This window comes from Bufo gargarizans, chromosome 1 (assembly GCF_014858855.1).
Source record: "Bufo gargarizans isolate SCDJY-AF-19 chromosome 1, ASM1485885v1, whole genome shotgun sequence".
In the NCBI taxonomy this organism is placed as follows: domain Eukaryota; kingdom Metazoa; phylum Chordata; class Amphibia; order Anura; family Bufonidae; genus Bufo; species Bufo gargarizans.
The window spans coordinates 188,240,939-188,263,947 of NC_058080.1; the positions used below are offsets into that span (position 1 = coordinate 188,240,939).

General features: G+C 43.9%; 1 protein-coding gene across 1 annotated transcript in view; it reads right to left on the reverse strand.

Moving 5' to 3' along the window:
- Positions 1 to 16,369: 16,369 nt before the first annotated feature.
- Positions 16,370 to 23,009, reverse strand: part of SMAD1 (SMAD family member 1) — a 36,251-nt gene continuing 29,611 nt past the window's right edge. Inside the window, exons 3-7 of the mRNA XM_044300498.1 lie at positions 22,679 to 22,933; positions 21,100 to 21,219; positions 18,233 to 18,454; positions 17,786 to 18,042; positions 16,370 to 17,666 (exon numbers count right to left, since the gene is read on the reverse strand). Coding sequence (XP_044156433.1) covers positions 17,523 to 17,666; positions 17,786 to 18,042; positions 18,233 to 18,454; positions 21,100 to 21,219; positions 22,679 to 22,933 — 998 coding nt within the window. The 3' untranslated portion in view covers positions 16,370 to 17,522. The remainder of the gene's footprint in view (positions 17,667 to 17,785; positions 18,043 to 18,232; positions 18,455 to 21,099; positions 21,220 to 22,678; positions 22,934 to 23,009) is intronic.

A 23,009-nucleotide genomic window follows, 5' to 3' on the forward strand; every position in this document is an offset into this window, starting at 1 on the left:
GACATGTTCTATTTTTTTTGCGGGGCTACAGTACAGACATACTGATGCGGACAGCACACTGTGTTGAAATGAATAGGTCCGCATCCTATCCGCAAAAAAAACGGAACGGAACGGACACTGAAACAAACAACGTTCGTGTGCATGTAGCCTTATACTGTTAATTTTTATTAAATGTGCACGAGGCATTCTCTGTAAAGTGCAAAATGTTCCTGTAGAGATTTCCAGTTATCCAACCCACCCCCGAAGGAGGCCAAACTCTTCATATGCTTCTCAGCATTTATTTTAGTGATCTACAGCTGTCTTCTCTAGCCACTAAGCTCTGGAGATTCCGATTTCTCACTTTCTAAACATCTTTAACCAGTTCAAGACTGGACAATTTAACCCCTTCCTGACTTTTTTTTTTAGTTAGTAATGTCTCTGCAATTCATATCTTTTTTCCTGTTTAGTTATGTAAATAGCCTTTGCACCTTTTTTCGGTAATATATAGGCCATTATTTTTGTGTTATTTTTAATTTTATTATTTTTCATGTTTGTACCTGGGAAAATTGAAAAATTGTCTGTTTTTAACTAAATTTTATTTTTACTAGCACAAAGTGCAACAAATTTATATATATATATATATATATATTTTATTTTTTTAAAGTAATATCTCCTTTCCCTAATGGTTGTTTTGCTATAAGGGATGTGTGGGTTATAAGGTTGTCTGGGGGTGGGGCTAGAGGTTGCAGTGTTTATTTTTTTATCTTATTTAATACTTTTTTATTGCCGATTTCTCTTATAACTGGACCTGAGGTTTTGCAATGCTGCAAAGCCTCACTGCAGCGCTGATCTGGGTCACTAAGACCCGACATTTCGTCAGGTCCTGCCTTCTCTATGTGGAGCCCTGCTGTCACTGATATTGGGTTCCTTGCTGCTGTAGCTGTGTGGTTGGCATGTAGCTGCTAACTCTGTAAGAACATTCAGGAATATCCTTGCACAGATAAGAATGGACCAGTCAAACATTTATAGTCAATGGGCGATCTGGAAGTGGTTAAAAAGTTAATAAATGGAGTTTAATAAAGGATGACAAAAACAATCCTCACGCACACAAGGTGAAATGACTGCATTGAGTCCTTCAGACTTGACCACACTATACCCAATCAATACTTTTGTCCCAGTATCAGATTTCCATTTTTTCAATACTGGGCTGCGCTGCGAATAAAGAGGGCGGAGGGGGGGCAGGTGCACTGCGCCACCAATGATCCAGACACATGAAAGGTCGTCTTTAACTTTTAATACAGGAGGCAGGTCCCGACATCCTGCCTCTGACAGGGAGCTGCAATCAGCGGCAGTTAAGCCCTCAGGTGCGGCACCTGAGGGGTTAACTGCCGCTGATCTGCTGCTGGCACCCGCTTTCTGTATTAAAGGTTAATTTTCATTGGTGGCGCAGTGCGCACCCCCCTAGTATTAAACTCATTGGTGGCAGTGGTCACAGAGTCCCCTCTCCTCTCCTCCTCTCCTGATTGGTGGTGCAGTGTCAGCCCCTGATCGAAGCCCCAGCAGTGTAATCCTGGGGCTCCGATCGGTTACCATGGCAGCCAGGATGCTACTTAAGCCCTGGCTGCCATAGTGAGCTCCCTGCTGCTGTATGCACTATGCACAAGGGCAGCAGGGACAGCGTAAAGTCCTATTCACCCTAATATAGCTCTATCAGGGTGACTAGGACAAGGGATGAAAAGATCCCAGGTTCTAGCCCCTAAGGGGGGAAAAGTTATTAACTTAAAAAAACACACCAAAATTTTAACCCCTTAAGGACTTGGGGCGTACCGGTACGCCCTATTTCCAGAGTCCTTAAGGACTCAGGGTGTACCGCTACGTCCTAAGTCTAAATCGCGATTGCGGCGCGGTGGGGGTTAATCGCAACAGGATGTCCGCTGAAATCATTCAGCGGGCATCCTGTAACAATGCGGGGGAAGGGGGGGTGAAAAACTGTTAGGAGGAGATAACCGCTATACCCCTCCTGCAGACACTGAGCGAATCAGTTTGTATGCAAGCAGTAGGAGCAGCCAGGAAAAGCCAATAGAAAGCAGACAGTAAGAAACAGATAGAACTTGAGATGGGTCAGAACTATGAACATGTGGGATCCATCAATAAAAAACAGCAGAATAACTGGGTTGGAGCTGTGTCCCCCAATGAAGAGAGAGCATAGCCTGAAAAATCAAAGTGCGCTGCTTGGAGGCACATGCATCCAAGTAAAGGTGGGTGCAAGGCTGGCAAAAATAAATAAATGAATGAGTATGTATTTTCCAAAAGCCTGGAAATTAATAACTTGGACCATTCGAGGCTAAGAGGAAAAACCCTCAACACTGGTGGTCCCAGGGAATCCCGTCAAGGAACCAGTTGACAGAGGTGGAAAAATACCAGTCAGGGTGATTTTAAACACCCAAAGGCCCCTTTCACACGGGCGTTGCGGGAAACTGTGCGGGTGCGTTGCGGGAACACACGCGATTTTTCAGCGCGAGTGCAAAACATTGTCATGCGTTTTGCACTCGTGTGAGAAAAATCGCGCGTGTTTGGTACCCAAACCTGAACTTCTTCACAGAAGTTCAGGCTTAGGATCGGTGTTGTGTAGATTGTATTATTTTCCCTTATAACATGGTTATAAGGGAAAATAATAGCATTCTGAATACAGAATGCATAGTAAAATTGCGCTGGAAGGGTTACATTTTTTTTTTTTAATGTAATTCACCTTAGTCCACTTGATTGCGAAGCCCGGCATCTCCTTGTGTCTCCTTTGTTGAATAGGACCTGGGGTGAGCATTAAATACATGAACAGGACCTGTGATGACGTCACTCCGGTCATCACATGATCTTTTACCATGGTGATGGATCATGTGATGACTGTGACGTCACCAAAGGTCCTTGTTACTGCACAAAGCTCAGATGAACACAGAAGGAGATGCCGGGCTACGCGAGCAAGTGGATTAAGGTGAGTTAAATTTTAATTTTTTTTAACCCTTCCAGCGCAATTGTACTATGCATTCTGTATTCAGAATGCTATTATTTCCCCTTATAACCATGTTATAAGGGAAAATAATAATGATCGGGTCTCCATTCCGATCGTCTCCTAGCAACCGTGCGTGAAAATCGCACCGCATCCGCACTTGCTTGCGGATGCCTGCGATTTTCACGCAACCCCATTCACTTCTATGGGGCCTGCGTTGCGTGGATTATCGCACCGCAACGCACAAAGGAGCATGCTGCGATTTTCACGCAACGCATAAGTGATGCGTGAAAATTACCGCTCATGTGAACAGCCCCATAGAAATGAATGGGTCGTTCAACTCACGCATCGCATCCGCGCGGAATACTCGCCCGTGTGAAAGGGGCCAAAAAGCTTGGTGAGATATGAAGTAATCTCTGGGCACCTGACAGAGGAGCAACTCAGCAACTGTCAGACAAGGCCATCTACAAAAAATAGTGAGAAAAAGTGCAGAATACATTATTTGAATCCAGAAATGGAATCTAGTAACTCCCTTGTAATAAGGTTTCACCCTGAGAAGATGCATACTGAGGTAAGGTTGGGGAGAAGAGGTAGGCCTGGAGTCTTGTGATGCGCTGGTCGCCAGTATAAGGTAGACTCAGCCGAAGAAATAGATATTGCCCAAACCTTCTCTGAGGAGTGAAATGGGAACAGAATGTGCTTGCATGACATTGTTGGAACACAGCGGTAACGTATCAAGTATGCTGAAGCAACAGCATAGTCATTACTTCTTAGAAGGTGATGATATGGCTTTAAAAGGTAACAGAAAAAGAAGAGTAGCAAGAGCAGGAACATACTAACCCTCACCTTTGTTGCCATGGAGGAAACAGTGACTAGCATGGTAGCGGTGACCATACAATGTAAGGGGGATAGCAGTGTTCTGGGGGCTGTAACAATAGGGCACTAACGTCAGATGTTATGTAACTAAAAACAAGACCTAATGAATGCTAGTATCCAGACGTTGCAGTAGCAACGCCACTAGCACCCTATCACTCTGTCTACAGGATGTGGCAATGCAAAGACAAAAGCAGAAGCCATGAACATGTAGCCATGCCTTAAGTAGCATCCAGATCAGCACAATAAAGGAGCAGGCTATCTGGAGCACATAACCATTATGAAGCCATGTTTGAGACAGCGGCTAGTTGTAGTACCATGTACCTATGGAAGGTAGAAACGCAGGCAACTGTACTGCATAATGGAGAGGGCAACAGCGCTGTCTATTGCACATCAGAGTGTGTGCACGCTCGACAGGAAAAGCATTCAGTGATGGCACCATTAATGCACCTATGGAGACTGCGAAACAACACATTCACTTCAGAACTGCACATGCACGACTACAGTTTTCAGCGATGGCCACTAGGGTTGTTTGGATACCAAAATTTTGATTCTGTTTCGAAAGCATTTAAAAAAATTATTGCGATACTAGATACCACGCGAAAAAAAATACCCAAAAAGCTGTGTGCATTCTGCATTTTATGGAACGTCCGGCCCATAATTGAACAGTCCTAGCCTATTTTTTGAGGGGGGGCAAGGTGACAAAAAATATATATAATTGCGAATCATGCGTTTTTTTTTTTCTGTTATGGTGTTCACCACTTAGTAGTTTTTTCTTACATTTTAATAGTTTGGACTTTTTAGACGTGGCGATATTCAATATGTTTATTTATTTATATATTTTATATAGATTAGATCTCTATTAGAGTTTTTTCGGACTTTATACTGTCCCTGCTGCCCTGTGCATAAGGGTCCATTCACACGTCCGTGTGTTTTGCAGATCCACGGATCCGTTCTGCATTTTGCAGACCGCACATCACCGGCATTCTCATAGAAAATGCCTTTTCTTGCCTGCAATTGCGTACAATAGGACATGTTCTAATTTTTTCGGGATCGGAAGTGCGGATCCGCAATTCCGGATCCGGGCAGCACATCATGCTGCCTCATAGAAATGAATAGGTCTGCAATTCTGTTCCGCAAAATGCGGAACGAAATTGCGGACGTGTGAATGGACCCTAATGCACACAGCAGCAGGGAGCTTACCATGGTAACCGATCGGAGGCCCAGGATTACACTGCTAGGGCTCCGATAACAAGCTGCCACTGTCATCAATGAAGAGGGTACCCTGTGGCTACTGCCACCAATGACTTTAGTACGTGTGTGTGTGTGTGTGTGTGTGGGGCGCACCAATAAATTTGATACTCACAATGATCATTAACCTTTAAATCAAATACAGGAGGCGGGGGCCGGCCCGCCTTCCTGCATCTGTATTAAAGGTTAATTATCATTGGAGGCACAGTGCGCCCCCCCCAAGTATCAAATTTATTGGTGGCGCCCACCCTCCCCACACACAGGCACCTGTTATGCTGGCTGATTGACTCTGGGGAAGAATACTCATTTTCTGAGACAGCACAGCAGTGTATTCCCTTCCCCGTCCCGCCTCCTGCTTTAATTAACCACTTCAACCCCGCTAGCTGAAAACCCCCTTAATGACCAGGCCACTTTTTACACTTCTGCACTACACTACTTTCACCGTTTATTGCTCGGTCATGCAACTTACCACCCAAATGAATTTTACCTCCTTTTCTTCTCACTAATAGAGCTTTCATTTGGTGGTATTTCATTGCTGCTGACATTTTTACTTTTTTGGTTATTAATCGAAATTTAACGATTTTTTTTGGCAAAAAATGACATTTTTCAGTTGTAAAATTTAGTAAAAAAAAAAAACGACATCCATATATAAATTTTTCGATAAATTTATTGTTCTACATGTCTTTGATAAAAAAAATGGTTTGGGTAAAAGTTATAGCATTTACAAACTATGGTACAAAAATGTGAATTTCCGCTTTTTGAAGCAGCTCTGACTTTCTGAGCACCTGTCATGTTTCCTGAGGTTCTACAATGCCCAGACAGTAGAAAAACCCCACAAATGACCCCATTTCGGAAAGTAGACACCCTAAGGTATTCGCTGATGGGCATAGTGAGTTCATAGAACTTTTGACAAAAAATAAAAACTTCCATGAACTCACTATGCCCATCACTATGCCCATCAGCATGGGTATATGTAAAATGACACCCCAAAACACATTGCCCAACTTCTCCTGAGTACGGCGATACCAGATGTGTGACACTTTTCTGCAGCCTAGGTGGGCAAAGGGGCACACATTCCAAAGAGCACCTTTCGGATTTCACCAGTCATTTTTTACAGATTTTGATTTCAAACTACTTCGCACACATTAGGGCCCCTAAATTGCCAGGGCAGTATAACTACCCCACAAGTGACCCCATTTTGGAAAGAAGACACCCCAAGGTATTCCGTGAGGGGCATGGCGAGTTCCTAGAATTTTTAATTTTTTGTCACAAGTTAGTAGAATATCAGACTTTGTTAGAAAAAATAAATAAAAAATAAAATAGAAATCATCATTTTCCGCTAACTTGTGACAAAAAACAAAACAAAACTAGGAACTCGCCATGCCCCTCACGGGATACCTTGGGGTGTCTTCTTTCCAAAATGGGGTCACTTGTGGGGTAGTTATACTGCCCTGGCATTCTAGGGGCCCTAATGTGTGCAAAGTAGTTCGAAATCAAAATGTGTAAAAAATGACCGGTGAAATCCTAAAGGTGCTCTTTGGAATGTGTGCCCCTTTGCCCACCTAGGCGGCAAAAAAGTGTCACATGTGGTATCGCCGTACTCAGGAGAAGTTGGGGAATGTATTTTGGGGTGTCATTTTACATATACCCATGCTGGGTGAGAGAAATATCTTGGCAAAAGACAACCTTTCCCATTTTTTTATACAAAGTTGGCATTTGACCAAGATATTTATCTTACCCAGCATGGGTATATGTAAAATGACATCCCAAAACACATTCTCCAACTTCTCCTGAGTACGGCGATACCACATGTGTGACGCTTTTCTGCAGCCTAGATGCGCAAAGCGGCCCAAATTCCTTTTAGGAGGGCATTTTTAGACATTTGGATCCCAGACTTCTTCTCACGCTTTCGGGCCCCTAAAATGCCAGGGCAGTATAAATACCCCACATGTGACCCCATTTTGGAAAGAAGACACCCCAAAGTATTCCGTGAGGGGCATGGCGAGTTCCTAGAATTATTATTTTTTTTGGCACAAGTTAGCGGAAATTGATTTTATTTGTATTTTCTCACAAAGTCTCCCTTTCCGCTAACTTGGGACAAAAATTTCAATCTTTCATGGACTCAATATGCCCCTCACGGAATACCTTGGGGTGTCTTCTTTCCGAAATGGGGTCACATGTGGGGTATTTATACTGCCCTGGCATTTTAGGGGCCCTAAAGCGTGAGAAGAAGTCTGGAATATAAATGTCTAAAAAATTTTACGCATTTGGATTCCGTGAGGGATATGGTGAGTTCATGTGAGATTTTATTTTTTGACACAAGTTAGTGGAATATGAGACTTAGTAAGAAAAAAAAAAAACTTCCGCCAACTTGGGCCAAAATAAATGTCTGAATGGAGCCTTACAGGGGGTGATTAATGACAGGGGGGTGATCAGGGAGTCTATATGGGGTGATCACCCCCCTGTAAGGCTCCATTCAGACGTCCGTATGATTTTTACGGATCCACGGATCGGATACGCAAAACGCATACGGACGTCTGAATGGAGCCTTACAGGGGGGTGATCAATGACAGGGGGGTGATCAGGGAATCTATATGGGGTGATCACCCCCCTGTAAGGCTCCATTCAGACGTCCGTATGTGTTTTGTGGGTCCTCTCCATGTATCCGTAAAAATCATACGGACGTCTGAATGGAGCCTTACAGGGGGGTGATCAATGACAGGGGGGTGATCAGGGAATCTATATGGGGTGATCACCCCCCCCTGTAAGGCTCCATTCAGACGTCCGTATGTGTTTTGTGGGTCCTCTCCATGTATCTGTAAAAATCATACGGACGTCTGAATGGAGCCTTACAGGGGGGTGATCAATGACAGGGGGGTGATCAGGGAATCTATATGGGGTGATCACCCCCCTGTAAGGCTCCATTCAGACGTCCGTATGTGTTTTGCGGATCCGATCCATGTATCCGTAAAAATCATACGGACGTCTGAATGGAGCCTTACAGGGGGGGGTGATCAATGACAGGGGGGTGATCAGGGAGTCTATATGCGTGATCACCCCCTTGTCATTGATCACCCCCCTGTAAGGCTCCATTCAGACGTCCGTATGTGTTTTGCGGATCCGATCCATGGATCCGTAAAAATCATACGGATGTCTGAATGGAGCCTTACAGGGGGGTGATCAATGACAGGGAAGTGATCAGGAAGTCTATATGCGTGATCACCCCCTTGTCATTGATCACCCCCTGTAAGGCTCCATTCAGACGTCCGTATGTGTTTTGCGGATCCGATCCATGTATCCATGGATCCGTAAAAATCATACCGACGTCTGAATGGAGCCTTACAGGGGGGTGATCAGGGAGTCTATATGGGGTGAGCATGGGTTCATAAGGGGTTAATAAGTGACCGGGGGGGGGGGGGGGTGTAGTGTAGTGGTGTTTTCTGGTACTTTACACAGCTACCTGTGTCCTCTGGTGGTCGATCCAAACAAAAGGGACCACCAGAGTCTATAACCCAGCGTCTAATATACCTGTTAGGGGTTAAAAAAAAAATCACATCTCCAGCCTGCCAGCGAACGATCGCCACTGGCAGGCTGGAGATCCACTCGCTTACCTTCCGATCCTGTGTGCGCGCGTTCACAGGAAATCACGGCTCTCGCGAGATGACGCATATATGCGCAACTCTGCGCAGAGCTGCCACCTCCGGAACACAAATCTGCATTAGGCGGTCCGGAGGCGGTTAATAGCGGCACATTCATTGGTGGAAGTGGTGCAGACAGCATCAGAGCACGCTCAGCGCGGTCGCGTCATAGGAGGGAATGACTCCCTCCCTCCTTCTCAACTGTCTGCACAGAGCACCATAACAGGGTCTAGTATCGAAAGAATCCTGATACCGAATAGATACTGGCATAAAAGTATCGATTGGGTATCGAAAGTTTGATACCTGAAACAACCCTAGTGGCCACTGAGGCTAGTCATATAACATCAAGCAGCCACTCTTCTTAGGGTACTTTCACACTAGCATTATTCTTTTCCGGCATAGAGTTCCGTCCTAGGGGCTCAATACTGGAAAAGAACTGATCAGTTTTATCCTCATGCATTCCGAATTAAATAAATGCCGGATCCGTTTTTCCAGATGACACCGGAAAAACTGAACCGGCATTTCAATGCATTTGTCATACGGATCAGGATCCTGATCTGTCTGACAAATGCCATCAGTTTGCATGCGTTTTGACGGATCCGGCAGGCAGTTCTGGCGATGGAACTGCCTGCCAGAATCCTCTGCCGCAAGTGTGAAAGTATCCTTAGATGGCAATATTACTTTGTCCATTTAAAAGTGAAAAATGTGGTTGCCTGGCACACACCAGACCTGCGTATTGAGGGATAGTACAATTACCCCACCTATTGAGGAGGGAAAAGTACCGTATATGCCGGCGTATAAGACGACCCCCAACTTTTACACTGAAAATAGAGTTTGGGATATACTCGCCGTATAAGACTACCCCTTTTTCAACACACAGCAGTGCATTACTGCATCCCACCACCATCCCTGGGTACCTCTGCCATCCCTAAATCCCACCACCATCCCTGCATCCCACCACCTTCCTTGTCCTCCCTCCCTGCCTCCCAGACCCTAAACATGTGCCACCTATACCCTGAACATGTTTTTGTTATGTTATTCTTCATATTCACATATGCACATCTGCGCCGCACGGAGATCTCGCACATGCGCAGGAGCGAGATGCGAGCGGCCGTGAGGATCCCGTGTATCCACGCTCGCCGCATGAAATCTCGCACATGCGTAGGAGCGAGAGGCGAGCGGCCGGGAGGATGGCGGTACAAGGAGCATACAAGGTACAGAGCAGGGGGGAGGCATACAAGGTACAGCGCGGGGGGGGGGGGGGGCATATGCCGTGGGTTACATCGCAGCTCTCAGCTGCTGGGGATACAAGGCAATAGCCCGGGCTCTCTCTGTTGATAATTCGGGCGTCCCGGCACTGCAGCGCCCGCCATACCCGGCGTATAAGACGACCCCCGACTTTTGAGAAGATTTTCATGTGTTAAAAAGTAGTCTTCTACGCAGGAATATACAGTAGCTGTTGCAGATACAGTACCCAGTGGCAGAGCAATTACTCCGGCTGTTGAAGGGGGTAATGCTGATGCCTGGTGCACATCAGTACTAAAATCGGCTTGTCAGAGACAACACTAGTGAGAGCGCAATTACTCTGCCTATTTAGAGGGTTAATGCGGTTCTTTGGTGCATATCAGAAATGCATAGGCCTGTCTGATAGAGCATCTACCAACAGCAGAATTACTCTGCCAATTAAAGGGGGTAATGTGGGGCCTGGTACATGACAAAACTACATAGGTTTGACTAAAACCACAGCAAACAATGGTGCAATTACTTCATCTATTAAAGACGTATTGCAGGTGTCTGGTGCACGTCAGAACTGTGTAGCTTGCCAGAAGCAGCATCTTGCGATAGCACAACTATGCCACCTGCTAAGGCTACTAAGGGGGGCAAGTCAGATGCCTGGTACACTCATACTTCATAGGCTTGCCTGATTAAAGGAGAGCACGTAACGACTGAGGAGTATACAGCAACTGCAGAAAAAAAATGTCACAAGGCTGTGTACTGCCCAGTACACTGTTATTTATCACAGAGGCCCCATCAGACATGCAGCCCAGCAGGCTGTAGAAGCCGCAGCTGGTGACTTGTGTCGCAGGTGTCAGACCCAGCAAAGGATGAAGATCCAAGGGATTCTAGGAAGTCCACCATGGACCAGGGAAGCTGTTCCAGAAAGAAAAAAAGTACACACAACAAGAGGTCACCAGAACCTTGTAGGCCTGAATTAGTTTCATATACTGGGGCAGACAGGACAATTTTTTCTGTCATATATAACGGAAACAAAGGAACCACTGTGCCTCCCATAGACATGCATTGATAACGAAATTCAAAAACGCTGATGTGAACCTGGCCTTAGTTGTTGGAGCTACACTCTATCAACCTTGTATTGCAGGGAGCTCGTTACTACAGTGCTGGTCCCCTTAGTAAAGGCTGGACAACTACTTTACGCTATATGCTCAACCTCCTCTGGATACTTCCCGCCTTCATCCTGCTGTGTGCGTGACCATGGCAGGAAGGGCTGAAGCGGGACGGGTACACACATGGTCTGACTTGTGCAGGATGGCTAATTATTGAGTATAACATGGGGCCACAGCACTCTGCTGCCCAGAAACAAAGCAGCGGTATGAGGACAAGCTATAGCAGTAGCGATTGCTCATTCTCATACTGTGGAGGCGACCGTTGCATGAAAATACAGAACTTCACCCTCACAATAAATCGGCTGCTCCTCAGCCCATGTAAACTCACCATAAGACTTTAGTTACACCGCTGGTACCAGTGTACCATAGCCGAGAAAGAAAGCCCGTCTGGATCTGCAAGTAATAGTTCTATGGAGGATCAGGAAGATGCAGGGCAGATATTAAAGGGGTTGTCTGGGACATTTTAAAACACTGGCTAAAACAGGAATGTCTGAAGTACAAGGCTAGGTTCATATTTCTATAACCCATTTAAGGCTACTTTCACACTAGCGTTCGGGCGGATCCGTTCTGAACGGATCCGCTCATAATAATGCAGACGGAGGCTCCGTTCAGAACGGATCCGTCTGCATTATATTAGCTAAAAAAAGCTAAGTGTGAAAATAGCCTCGGACGGATCCGTCCAGACTTTCAATGTAAAGTCAATGGGGGACGGATCCGCTTGAAGATTGAGCCATATTGTGGCATCTTCAAACGGATCCGTCCCCATTGACTTACATTGTAAGTCTGGACAGATCCGCACGGCCAGGCGGACACCCGAACGCTGCAAGCAGCGTTCAGCTGTCCGCCTGTCCGTGCGGAGGCGAGCGGAGCGGAGGCAGAACGCCGCCAGACTGATGCAGTCTGAGCGGATCCGCTCCATTCAGACTGCATCAGGGCTCGACGGCTGCGTTCGGGTCCGCTCGTGAGCTCCTTCAAACGGAGCTCACGAGCGGACCAGCGAACGCTAGTGTGAAAGGAGCCTAACAGATACCCCAAAAATGGATGATAATGAACCACTGGAAGGGAATCAGTTTGCATAGTTACTAAAGAGCCCTTTACATGGGGTGAGAAATCCAGATTATCGCTAACAAGCATTCATAAGAGCACTCGTTAGTGATTATCTGGTGGTGTAAAAGTGACACCGATTACTCAAACAAGCGAAAAGCTTGTTCATCGTGTAATAGATCATTTGTGCAGACAAAAATAGTCATTTGCAGGCAGCAGAGCACGCTGTGTAAATACGCTCTGCTGCTGGCAAACGAGTCTGTATGGGGACAAGCGGCGACATTAGTGATCGCTCCTCCCCAAGCTGTGGAGATCTCTGCATGTAAACACAGCAGTATCCTCCGCAGATGAGCAGGCGATCACCAGGAAGGAACGCTTCCTTCCCGACAATCACCTACTGTATTGTCTCATCTAAAGGGACCTATAGACTTCAATGTTAAATTAAAAAAAAAAAAAAAGGTTGCGGAGATTTTAAGTAGACACAAAAGCAGAGCCTACTACTCTGTCTGTAACAGATATTTTTTTTAGGTAAAAAGTATGTAAAACAGAAGCAAACAGACACCCTTCTGTTGGCTGGCTATCTGTTAAACGGATCAGCTAAAAACCATGACCCTTTGGTCTGTTGCAGTTCTGCAGCGATTATGTTCCGATAATATGCACATGACTGCTGCAGCCAATCAGTCCTGAGCAGTGACAGCAGCAAGGAGGGCAGGCTGTCGCAGTCACATGCACATTGTTAGAATGGTATAAAGCCTTATAACCAGCATAGCTGGGGCTCCAGTGGATTATTAATAAAGGGAACCTGTCACCTAGATTTTATATCTGTACTCAGCACCAATGTCCAGTCGTGGCCAAAAGTTTTGAGAATGAGACAAATATTAGTTTTCACAAAGTTTGCTGCTAAACTGCCTTTAGATCTTTGTTTCAGTTGTTTCTGTGATGTAGTGAAATATAATTACACGCACGTCATAAGTTTCAAAGGCTTTTATCGACAATTACATGACATTTATGCCAAGAGTCAGTATTTGCAGTGTTGGCCCTTCTTTTTCAGGACCTCTGCAATTCAACTGGGCATGCTCTCAATCAACTTCTGGGCCAATTCCTGACTGATAGCAACCCAGTCTTTCCTAATCACTTCTTGGAATTTGTCAGAATTAGTGGGTTTTTGTTTGTCCACCCGCCTCTTGAGGATTGACCACAAGTTCTCAATGGGATTAAGATCTGGGAGTTTCCAGGCCATGGACCCAAAATGTCAACGTTTTGGTCCCCAAGCCACTTAGTTATCACTTTTGTCCTATGGCACGGTGCTCCATCACACTGGAAAATGCATTGTTCTTCACCAAACTGTTGTTGGAAGAAGTTGCTGTTGGAGGGTGTTTTGATACCATTCTTTATTCATGGCTGTGTTTTGGGGCAAAATTGTGAGTGAGCCGACTCCCTTGGATGAGAAGCAACCCCACACATGAATGGTCTCAGGATGCTTTACTGTTGGCATGACACAGGACTGATGGTAGCGCTCACCTTTTCTTCTCCGGACAAGCCTTTTTCCTGATGCCCCAAACAATCGGAACGAGGCTTCATCAGAGAACATGACTTTGCCCCAGTCCTCAGCAGTCCATTCACCATTTTTTTTTGCATTAGATCAATCTGTCCCTGATGTTTTTTTTGGAGAGAAGTGGTTTCTTGGCTGCCCTTCTTGACACCAGGCCAACTTCCACAAGTCTTCGCCTCACTGTGCGTGCAGATGCGCTCACACCTGCCTGCTGCCATTCCTGAGCAAGCTCTGCACTGGTGGCACTCTGATCCCACAGCTGAATCCTCTTTAGGAGACGATCCTGGCGCTTGCTGGACTTTCTTGGATGCCCTGAAGCCTTCTAAACAAGAATTGAACATCTTTCCTTGAAGTTCTTGATGATCCTATAAATTGTTGATTGAGGTGCAATCTTAGTAGCCACAATATCCTTGCCTGTGAAGCCATTTTTATGCAACGCAATGATGGCTGCATGCGTTTCTTTGCAGGTCACCATGGTCAACAATGGAAGAACAATGATTTCAAGCATAACCCTCCTTTTAACAGGTCAAGTCTGCCATTTTAACCCAATCAGCCTGGCATAATGATCTCCAGCCTTGTGCTCGTCAACATTCTCACCTGAGTTAACAAGACGATTACTGAAATGATCTCAGCAGGTCCTTTAACAGCAATGAAATGCAGTGGAAAGGTTTTTTTGGGATTAAGTTAATTTTCATGGCAAAGAAGGACTATGCAATTCATCTGATCACTCTTTATAACATTCTGGAGTATATGCAAATTGCTATTATAAAAACTTAAGCAGCAACTTTTCCAATATTTATGTAATTTTTAAACATTTTGGCCACGACTGTACTGTAGTGCACATCTACAACACTAAAACCATCCAGTTTATTGCCCATCCACAGGAAACCACTCAGAGTATGTAAATAAGACATCAGGTGCCAAGGCGGGCATTTTCTTTGAAAAAGCCCAAGCCTGTAATTAAAGGGGTTCTACACTTTGTTTTAACTGATCTATCCTCTGGATATATCATCAGCTGTTTGAGAAGGCGGCGCTCCAGGAGCACCGCGGCCTTCTCAATGTCGTCACTAGTATCAACTAGCATGGGTGGGGCCAAGCTCTGTTCACGTGAATGGAGCTTATCCCCGCCCACGGCACGCTAGTTGATACTAGTCATGACGCAAGTGAGCCGGCGGTTAACAGTGAGAAGGCCGCGGCGCTCCTGAAGCAGAACCCCTTTAAGCAGCTCCCCCTGTACTTAAATGTTCTACCCCTTTCCCAACATCAGCGATCAGCATCCAAATCTAGTGCAGGCTACCACTCACAGCCTGTGTACATTTTCTGTAGGGGTCCATTAGTGCAGTACAGTGGTATAAGCTGAAGTAAAATGTAGGCAACACTCCCCTTGAATGTTTTAAGAAGTATTCCCATCTTAGGATATATCATAAATGTCTAGTAAACAGGCACCAATTTTGAGAATATGGGTCCCTCAGATGGGACGACCACTTTCAAAGTGAGGAATACACAGTGAAATCGGCATGTGAGACATGCAGATTTTGCTGTAAATTTGTGGCTGAAAACTCCACTACTTGTGTACTTCCCCTAACTGGGTATATTCAGGCTGGGTTCACAAGTTCCTGACTAGATGCAGTTCTATTCTTTGGAACCAGTTACTCAACTTACAATGGTCACCCTGGAACCAATTAATTTTGTAACTTGAGGGTCGTGTGTGTGATAGATAGAGTATGTGTGTATAATATATATATATATGTATAATATATATATATATATATATATATATATATATATATATATATATATATATATATATAGTGAGTGAGAGAGTGAGAGTGTGTGTGTGTGAGAAATATATATATATATATATATATATATATATATATATATATATATATATATATATATATATATATATATATATATATATAAATAATCTCCTTACAGAACAGTTGATAATCCGCTGCTTGTTCCACAACTGCAATGTAATATGATCGTGACATAGAAGTGATAACATATTAGAAAATTCTTCGATACTCCTAAGTATTATATATAGTTTACAATCATTAATATCAGATAGTCTGGTACCCATTATGATCCACTGATACATAAAAAAATATAAATAAAAAAATAAGATTTGTGCGTATAAATTTAGCTCCGAGAATTTATTGCCTGAGATCAGGACCAATTCTGGTTTGCAGACTCTGAATGTTAACCAAGAGTGCCCCTATTCACAGACAGCAAACCACTTTTTATGTATAAATTGAATATGCATTATTTCTATTAATCCAAACCACCACTATAACTTCTCCTTTGTACCCTTATGGTATGCTTATTTTCACATGATGCCTTTTATATCAAACAAGGCAAATTCTGCAAGTTTCCCATCACCAGGGAGTAGTGCACGACAGGACTTTTAGATTCCAGTTACAAAGTGACAGCTCAGAAGGTGGCGTGTTTGAGATACTGTACATTAAATGGAAATTTCAGCCCAGTAAGAAAAAGTTGTCCCACTGCCTTCAAATACCCCCTTAATATCTCCAAGGGCAATCAGTAGAATTGTGGAAGCAGCACAAACTTAAGCACTTCACGAACTGTAACTTGAAGTAAAGAGCACATACCAGGCAGGTTTTACAGGTAAGCAATAATGACCATTTATTTAAACTTCTAGTAGACAATATCTACTAGATTTGGAATAAAAGTACTTTAAATAAGTACTACAGCTTAACTGTGAATATAAAAGAAAACAAAAATAGTACAAAAAGTAACATCATAAAAAAGGGAAAAAAAGAAGAAGTCTGCAAGAGAGTAAACCTTGGATATTGAAATCTAATCCAATTTGAACACTCGGCGAGAAGTGTTTGTTCAGGCCATCAGGCACTAGAGGAGGTGCAGGATTGTATTCTCTAGAAAACAATGTTTCCCCAATATACTAGCAGTCAAAGCCGAGATCTATTACACAGCAGTAGTGTTAAGATAAAAGAGGGGTCATCTTCAATATTGCAAGTCCCCTCCAATAGAGAGTGAAGCGCATTAGCTAGGAGATTATGAAAAGTTGCAGAGAACCAAGGCTGGTGCTGCAGAGAACACTCCATTCATACAGCTGCTGAGAGGTACACAGCCAACGGCATACCGTAATGAGAAAGATGTGCATTACATACACAGCCGATGGAAAAACTATGCCATCAAAGCACTGCTCACATTTAATATACTGTCCTAGTGAACCTCCTCAAACTGTTAAAGCAAAAGAAAAATTCACTTAGTCCACCCTAAACTATTCTTTACTCTTAGCGAGGGGGGGGGGGGGGATCTGTTCATATAAAACACTGTACAAACAGTAAGGAACTAACATCTGACATTCTGATGGCAGTATGGCCAGTACACAAATTAAGTAGTGCCACAAGTTTTTCATGTAAAGTTACTGGGGGGAAAAAAACAGAACCAAATGGCATTGTTCACTGTAATATTCCCATTAAACCTAGAACAAGTCTGCCTTCGTTAATACTTTACACAGCATGGTTTTAAATTACACCGTTATACTGTGAACTCTAAATTACAAAGAGGGAACAGAGAAAAATAAAATAAAAATTAGCTGCTGAGATTTTGCCACATATAGTAGGGACCCTCTTCCTTTCATGTCAAGAGTTGGTCACAAACATCAAGTATTTGAGGCTCCCAAAGTGACAAAAAATATAGATAGTCCTCTCTCTTGCCAGTATGTGTGTTCAACATCCTTCAAGTACATGCACGGCTCCATATCATCCAGAAATGTCCAGTTCTAATTAGGAGACGGAGGAGATGGGGTTATGGGGGGAGCCCATCTGAGTGAGTACTTTATCCAGCCACTGAAGCGGGCCATGCAGGTGAATCTCAATCCAGCAGGGGGTGCTAGTAACGTCCTGGCGATGATATTCTGCACCCCAGCCCTAAAAAAAAAACAAAAAAAAAAAACATGAGAACAAGTAATAAAATTAGTTACATCACTAACCTTAGAACGTTATCTAGAGATTAACAAGTTCAGACATATATATTAGTGCTACATTACCTTGACAAAACTCATCCGGATAGTGCACATCTTTGTTAGTTCATAGACGGTCTCAAAGCCATGGTTCACAGACTGGGCCAAAAGCTGCGCAAACTCCTGGTTGTTGAATATCTTCAGGCTGCAACCACTAGGTATTTTACAGACAGTGGTTGGGTGGAACCCATGGTGATAGTTACAATTCCGGCTCTGGACAAAAATGCTGCTATCACTCAGGCACTCTGCGTACACTTCACCTCCGACATAATACAAATGAACACCTACAAGATACAAGAGATGTTCTTCATATATCCAATCGTAAAACTGTACAAAAGTATTGGTTCCGTGTCAGCCAAGAAAATTTCAATGTTTTCAAATTTATTATACACATGACAAAAATATATAACAAAGAAGAAAGAGCAAGGAGAAATATCTGGAACAGGGCACCTAGGATGAGAAGACGGGACATACCTTTCCCAATATGCCTCCTGGTGTTTTCAATAGTGGAGTTGCGGTTAACATTGGACAAAAGGCCGAGACAAAATCTGTTCCTGTTGTTTGAAGGATCAGTGAAGCCATCCACCAACACACTTGTGGAGGAGGCATGGAACGCTTCTCCAACTCGATTGTTTAGCTCATAATAGACAATTGAACACCAGTGTTTTGGCTCCTCATATGCGACAGCTTGAACATCTGCAAGACAGACAAATATACGGTCACATCCACACAGGACGTATATATGTAACCACTAGTACAATACTTTACAGCAGGACAGACTGACACCACATACAGGTAAGATGCACACTGCAGGCACTGACTCCTATAGCCACATGGTAGAAAATAGTTTCAGGATCTGCTCTACAGATGAGCAAATCATTTCTGCCAAGATAGAAATCATTAAGTTTCCCCCAAAAATGTTGATTCTAACTAAGCCAAATTTCTTGTGATTTTTTTTTTAGGGCAAATCAGAGCGAGATCCCAGTGTAATATTCCACTAGAAAAGACACTGGTCTTAACTCAAGTGGTAAAAAGTGAAGGGGGGGGGGGTGCAACAACATTTTTCCTTTATCTATGCGGATAAACCAAGACTATTATTTTGCTTACGCAATATTATTTTGAACTGGAGACATTTGGTATGACAGGGATGAGTGAACAGATTCGCCTCCTTACTAGGAGCTCTTCACCTGTGAGGGGTGTCCCCACTCGCCTGTTGATTGACAAAGGTCAGACATCTTGCCCAGACCCGACAACTGTGCCTCAGCTTCAGGAGCAGTTGTAATGCTACCCGGAAATGTAGTAGCACAGTTACTGCTCCCAAAGCCAAATTTGAGCTTCAGCACCTGCGCCACTACTCAGAGCACCAGCACAGGACCCAGACTGTCAGGGTGGGCTAGGTTCAGCCCCATCAATCAATAGGCAGGTGGGTGCTTCTTCACCTGTGGGGAATGAATAGGTGAATAGTTCCTGCTAATGAGACAAAATCAATTCACTCATCCCTAGTATGAAGGAATAATGATGATCCTCTGACCTTCATCACTGAAGACAATAGCCGCATACTGACAACTATAGGACAAGGCCAAGTTGGCAAAATTACGAAGAGAACCGAAGACCACTTTAATTTCCTGAAATAGCATATTCGATGGTGGCAACACAAACAGCAGCTGGCATCGCTGTAGCAGACGAAATCCATGACGGCATTACCCATTTCTCCACTCAACATCCCACTGCAGTATAATTAAAAATGTGCCTCATTAGAAGAAAGGGTTGCTTAACTTTCACACATCAAGATACCAGTAACCATCAAGGCTACAGCTTTCTCAAACTTTGTAAGAAACCCTGCCAGCTGGCAATTCTTCTGGGATGAATCATATCCCTCTCACAGATTTCTCACACAACTTCCTTACGTTTGCTAGAAGTCATGCAGAGCAGGTGCGATGTGTCTCTGTTCCCAGCAAAGGCCAACAATGGAAATCACCCAGTTCTACTGACAGGATGCAGCTTGTTAAATTAAATCTCCGGGGACCAGCAAATGTCTGCTGAATAGAGAGGTTTAGTATGCCCATTCTATTAGTGGGCAAGATACTGTAATCAACTGAGGGGGGGCGGGGGGGTCCAATTCTCAGTACCAACAAGCAAACCTCGAAGGGCTCAAAAATCAAGGAGTGCCATGATGGTTATTACACTGCACTGTATGTGAATACAGAGAAGCCTTCACTCCAATCCTGTATGGCTGGGGCCTGGAAAAGCAGGACAGGTTCATGCATACTGGGGTAGACCTGGCACAGGTGGCAGTCACTAGTCCTAACACTAACGCTGCTTGCAGTACTTTGCATGTTACCTACTATTAGGGAGTAGTTGGCCCGTCTGAACAAGCCCTTGCAAACCAAACATCACAACAGGAATAAATGGTGTGCCCTCTGCAGTGCCACATGACCGGCAGCAAAACCCATGACTTGTGAAATGCAGCAACCAGGACGTTCAGCAACATGTGAAAAAAAAGGGAAGCAGGAACCACTCTCCGGCCAAGAGAAAAACCTGTTCCCACGGGAAGTGAACAAAATAAGTTCCTACACGACACAAAAAATTAAAATAAAATCAGAGCGCAAATATGAAAGTGAGAAGGGCAAGGATGGCACAGTGCACTTAAAGGGGTTCTGCAGTTTTTTTAGACTGATAATCTATCCTCTGGATAGATCAGCATCTGATCGGCGGGGGTCCAACACCTAGGACGCTTGAATGGAGCTTAGTCACGCCCAGGCGATTGATACTAGTCGTGATGTCACTGGGCCTGCGGTAAATAGCGAGAAGGCAGCGGAGCTACTGCCTTATCAAACAGCTGATCGGCAGGAGTCCCGGGTGTCGGACCCCCACAGATCAGATGCTGATGATCTATCCAGAGGATAGATAATCAGTTTTAGTTGCTTTTGGTGTTTCTGATGCAGTTTTATTTGAGGCAAAGCTAAAATGGATCCAAAAGGAAGATCAAATGTAAAGAATAGAAGTCTCATTAGCTCATCATGCACAATTCTTCAAATTAAATATCAGCCTGAAGTGTGCAGCACACGACACCAGCTTTTCGGCTAACACGTTTCCCGTTCTATTATGGGAAAAGGAGGGGCAATATGACATTTTTTATTTAATTTTTTTTTCCTTGACTGTTATGTAAACAAGGAAATGGTTGATATGGCAATTACTCCAACGAGTGTATCGCTTGCAGCGCGTTTTATCAACATATCTAGTGTTTTCCTGTTTAAACAATACTTAACCAACGACAAGCAACTGTGACTGCTGGCCAAGACTATAGAAAGCAAGCACAAACTGTCCAGCCGCCCGCTTACCTGCTCGGTTTATTTCTTGAGGGATGGGAGGCACCATCATGTTATTAGTGTCCATTGGCTGAGAGTTCTCCTGGGTCATCTGATCTTCTGGAGGCATGTAAGCCGGAGGAGGGGTGTCCGCTGAAAATATAGATAGTTGCAACTATAAAAACGCATCTTTGTCAAGCCTCCTAATACACTCATGGACGGGACAACCTAGAAGATAGTAAAATGCTGCAGGCTCTTTTCTGTACACAATCTGAAAGAAGTTTCAAGAGGAGCAGATTTCAGCCTACATTTAAATTACAGCTCCATAATACACTGCAGGGGGTTGATGGTGTGAAACCTCTACATGTACTGCAGGAATATAGTGGATCTATAATGGAAACATTTCCGCGTCAGGTCCCCCCATTTGGCTAAGGCCACTTTCACACTTGTGTTTCTATTTTCCTGTATTGAGATCTGTCATAGGGTCTCAATACCAGAGAAAAATGCTTCTGTTTTGTCCCCATTCATTGTCAATTGGGACAAAAAAACAGAACTGAACAGAGAGAGAGCAAACTGCGATTTTCTTTCAGTCATGGTATGTGGAGCAAGACTGATCAGTCATGACCAATGCAAGTCAATGGGGATGATCAGTTTTCTCTGACAAAAAAAACTGAACTGTCCCCTATTGAATTTCAATGGAATTCATGACAGAACCGTTTTGGCAATGTTAAAGATAATACAACCGGATCCGTTCATGACGGATTTAGATTGTTGTATTATCAGTAACAAAAGCGTTTTTTGCTGAACCCTGCCGGATCCATCAAAAGCGCTAGTGTGCAAGTAGCCTAAGCTCACTGAAAATGTGTCCATCACTAACATGAAGCATACTCAATAGAAATAAAAAATAAAATACAGGAATATATATATATATATATATATATATATATATATATATATATATATATATATATACATATATATACACACACACACACACACACACATACACATACATACATACATACACACATGGGAGTATTATGCAAGTCCATATTCTTAGGAACAGGGATCGGTCACGCTATGAAAGCAAGTAGCCTCAGACTAGGGGGGGCTTGTTATGAGAAGTGCACACTACACACCACTGTACAAGTGGCATACTCTACCACCAGAAAATGGCCTTTATCATTTATTTTGTGGACCTAGCAATGCAAGGTGTCAGAGGCCTCTATACAAAACCCACATTTATAAGCTGGTTATACATTTCTGAAGTTGAACTATGGCAGATACGAGTTGGCCACTGACAAAATACACATTTTGCATGATGCAATAAGGAACGACTGGGCAACGCATAGGCCAGACACTGCCATTCCTCTTCTGAAAGGCCACTTCTAGATCTGGATCATTGTTAAGACCTATAATAGTGCCCAGATAGTACCTGGGATCCTTGTCACAGAGCACTGTGCTGCTTGGTACCATTTAGCACCATAGCATATTTTACACTGAAATTAGCGTATTGCAAAAACAGCAAAGTCACACGTGAAATCCTACTTCGGCAGCAGAAAGTGAAATGCACATGGATTACAAGGCATTTAGGAGACATAAATGAACATACCTGGGATCTGAAAAGGACTTCCAGGGTCAGAGCTTGCCGGAGAGTGAGGGTATGTACTGCTACTGCCAGGAGAGTTCGGGTAGCTGCTGTTGGGCGAATGCGGAAACGGGTGGCTGTTTGGCTGTTGGAAAGAATCTGGAAACGTGGCATTGTGTGGCATGTGAGGCTCACTGGGCTCCATCGTGCGAAACTGAGCAAGGAGACTGTGTTGCGGGTTGTACTCGCTGTGTCTTGGAACAAGGACTGGAGGAAGTACTAAGGAAAAAAATAAAAACAAGTTGAAGGATAACTGTCACATTTAGACCCTAATTTCTATACATCTATACACACA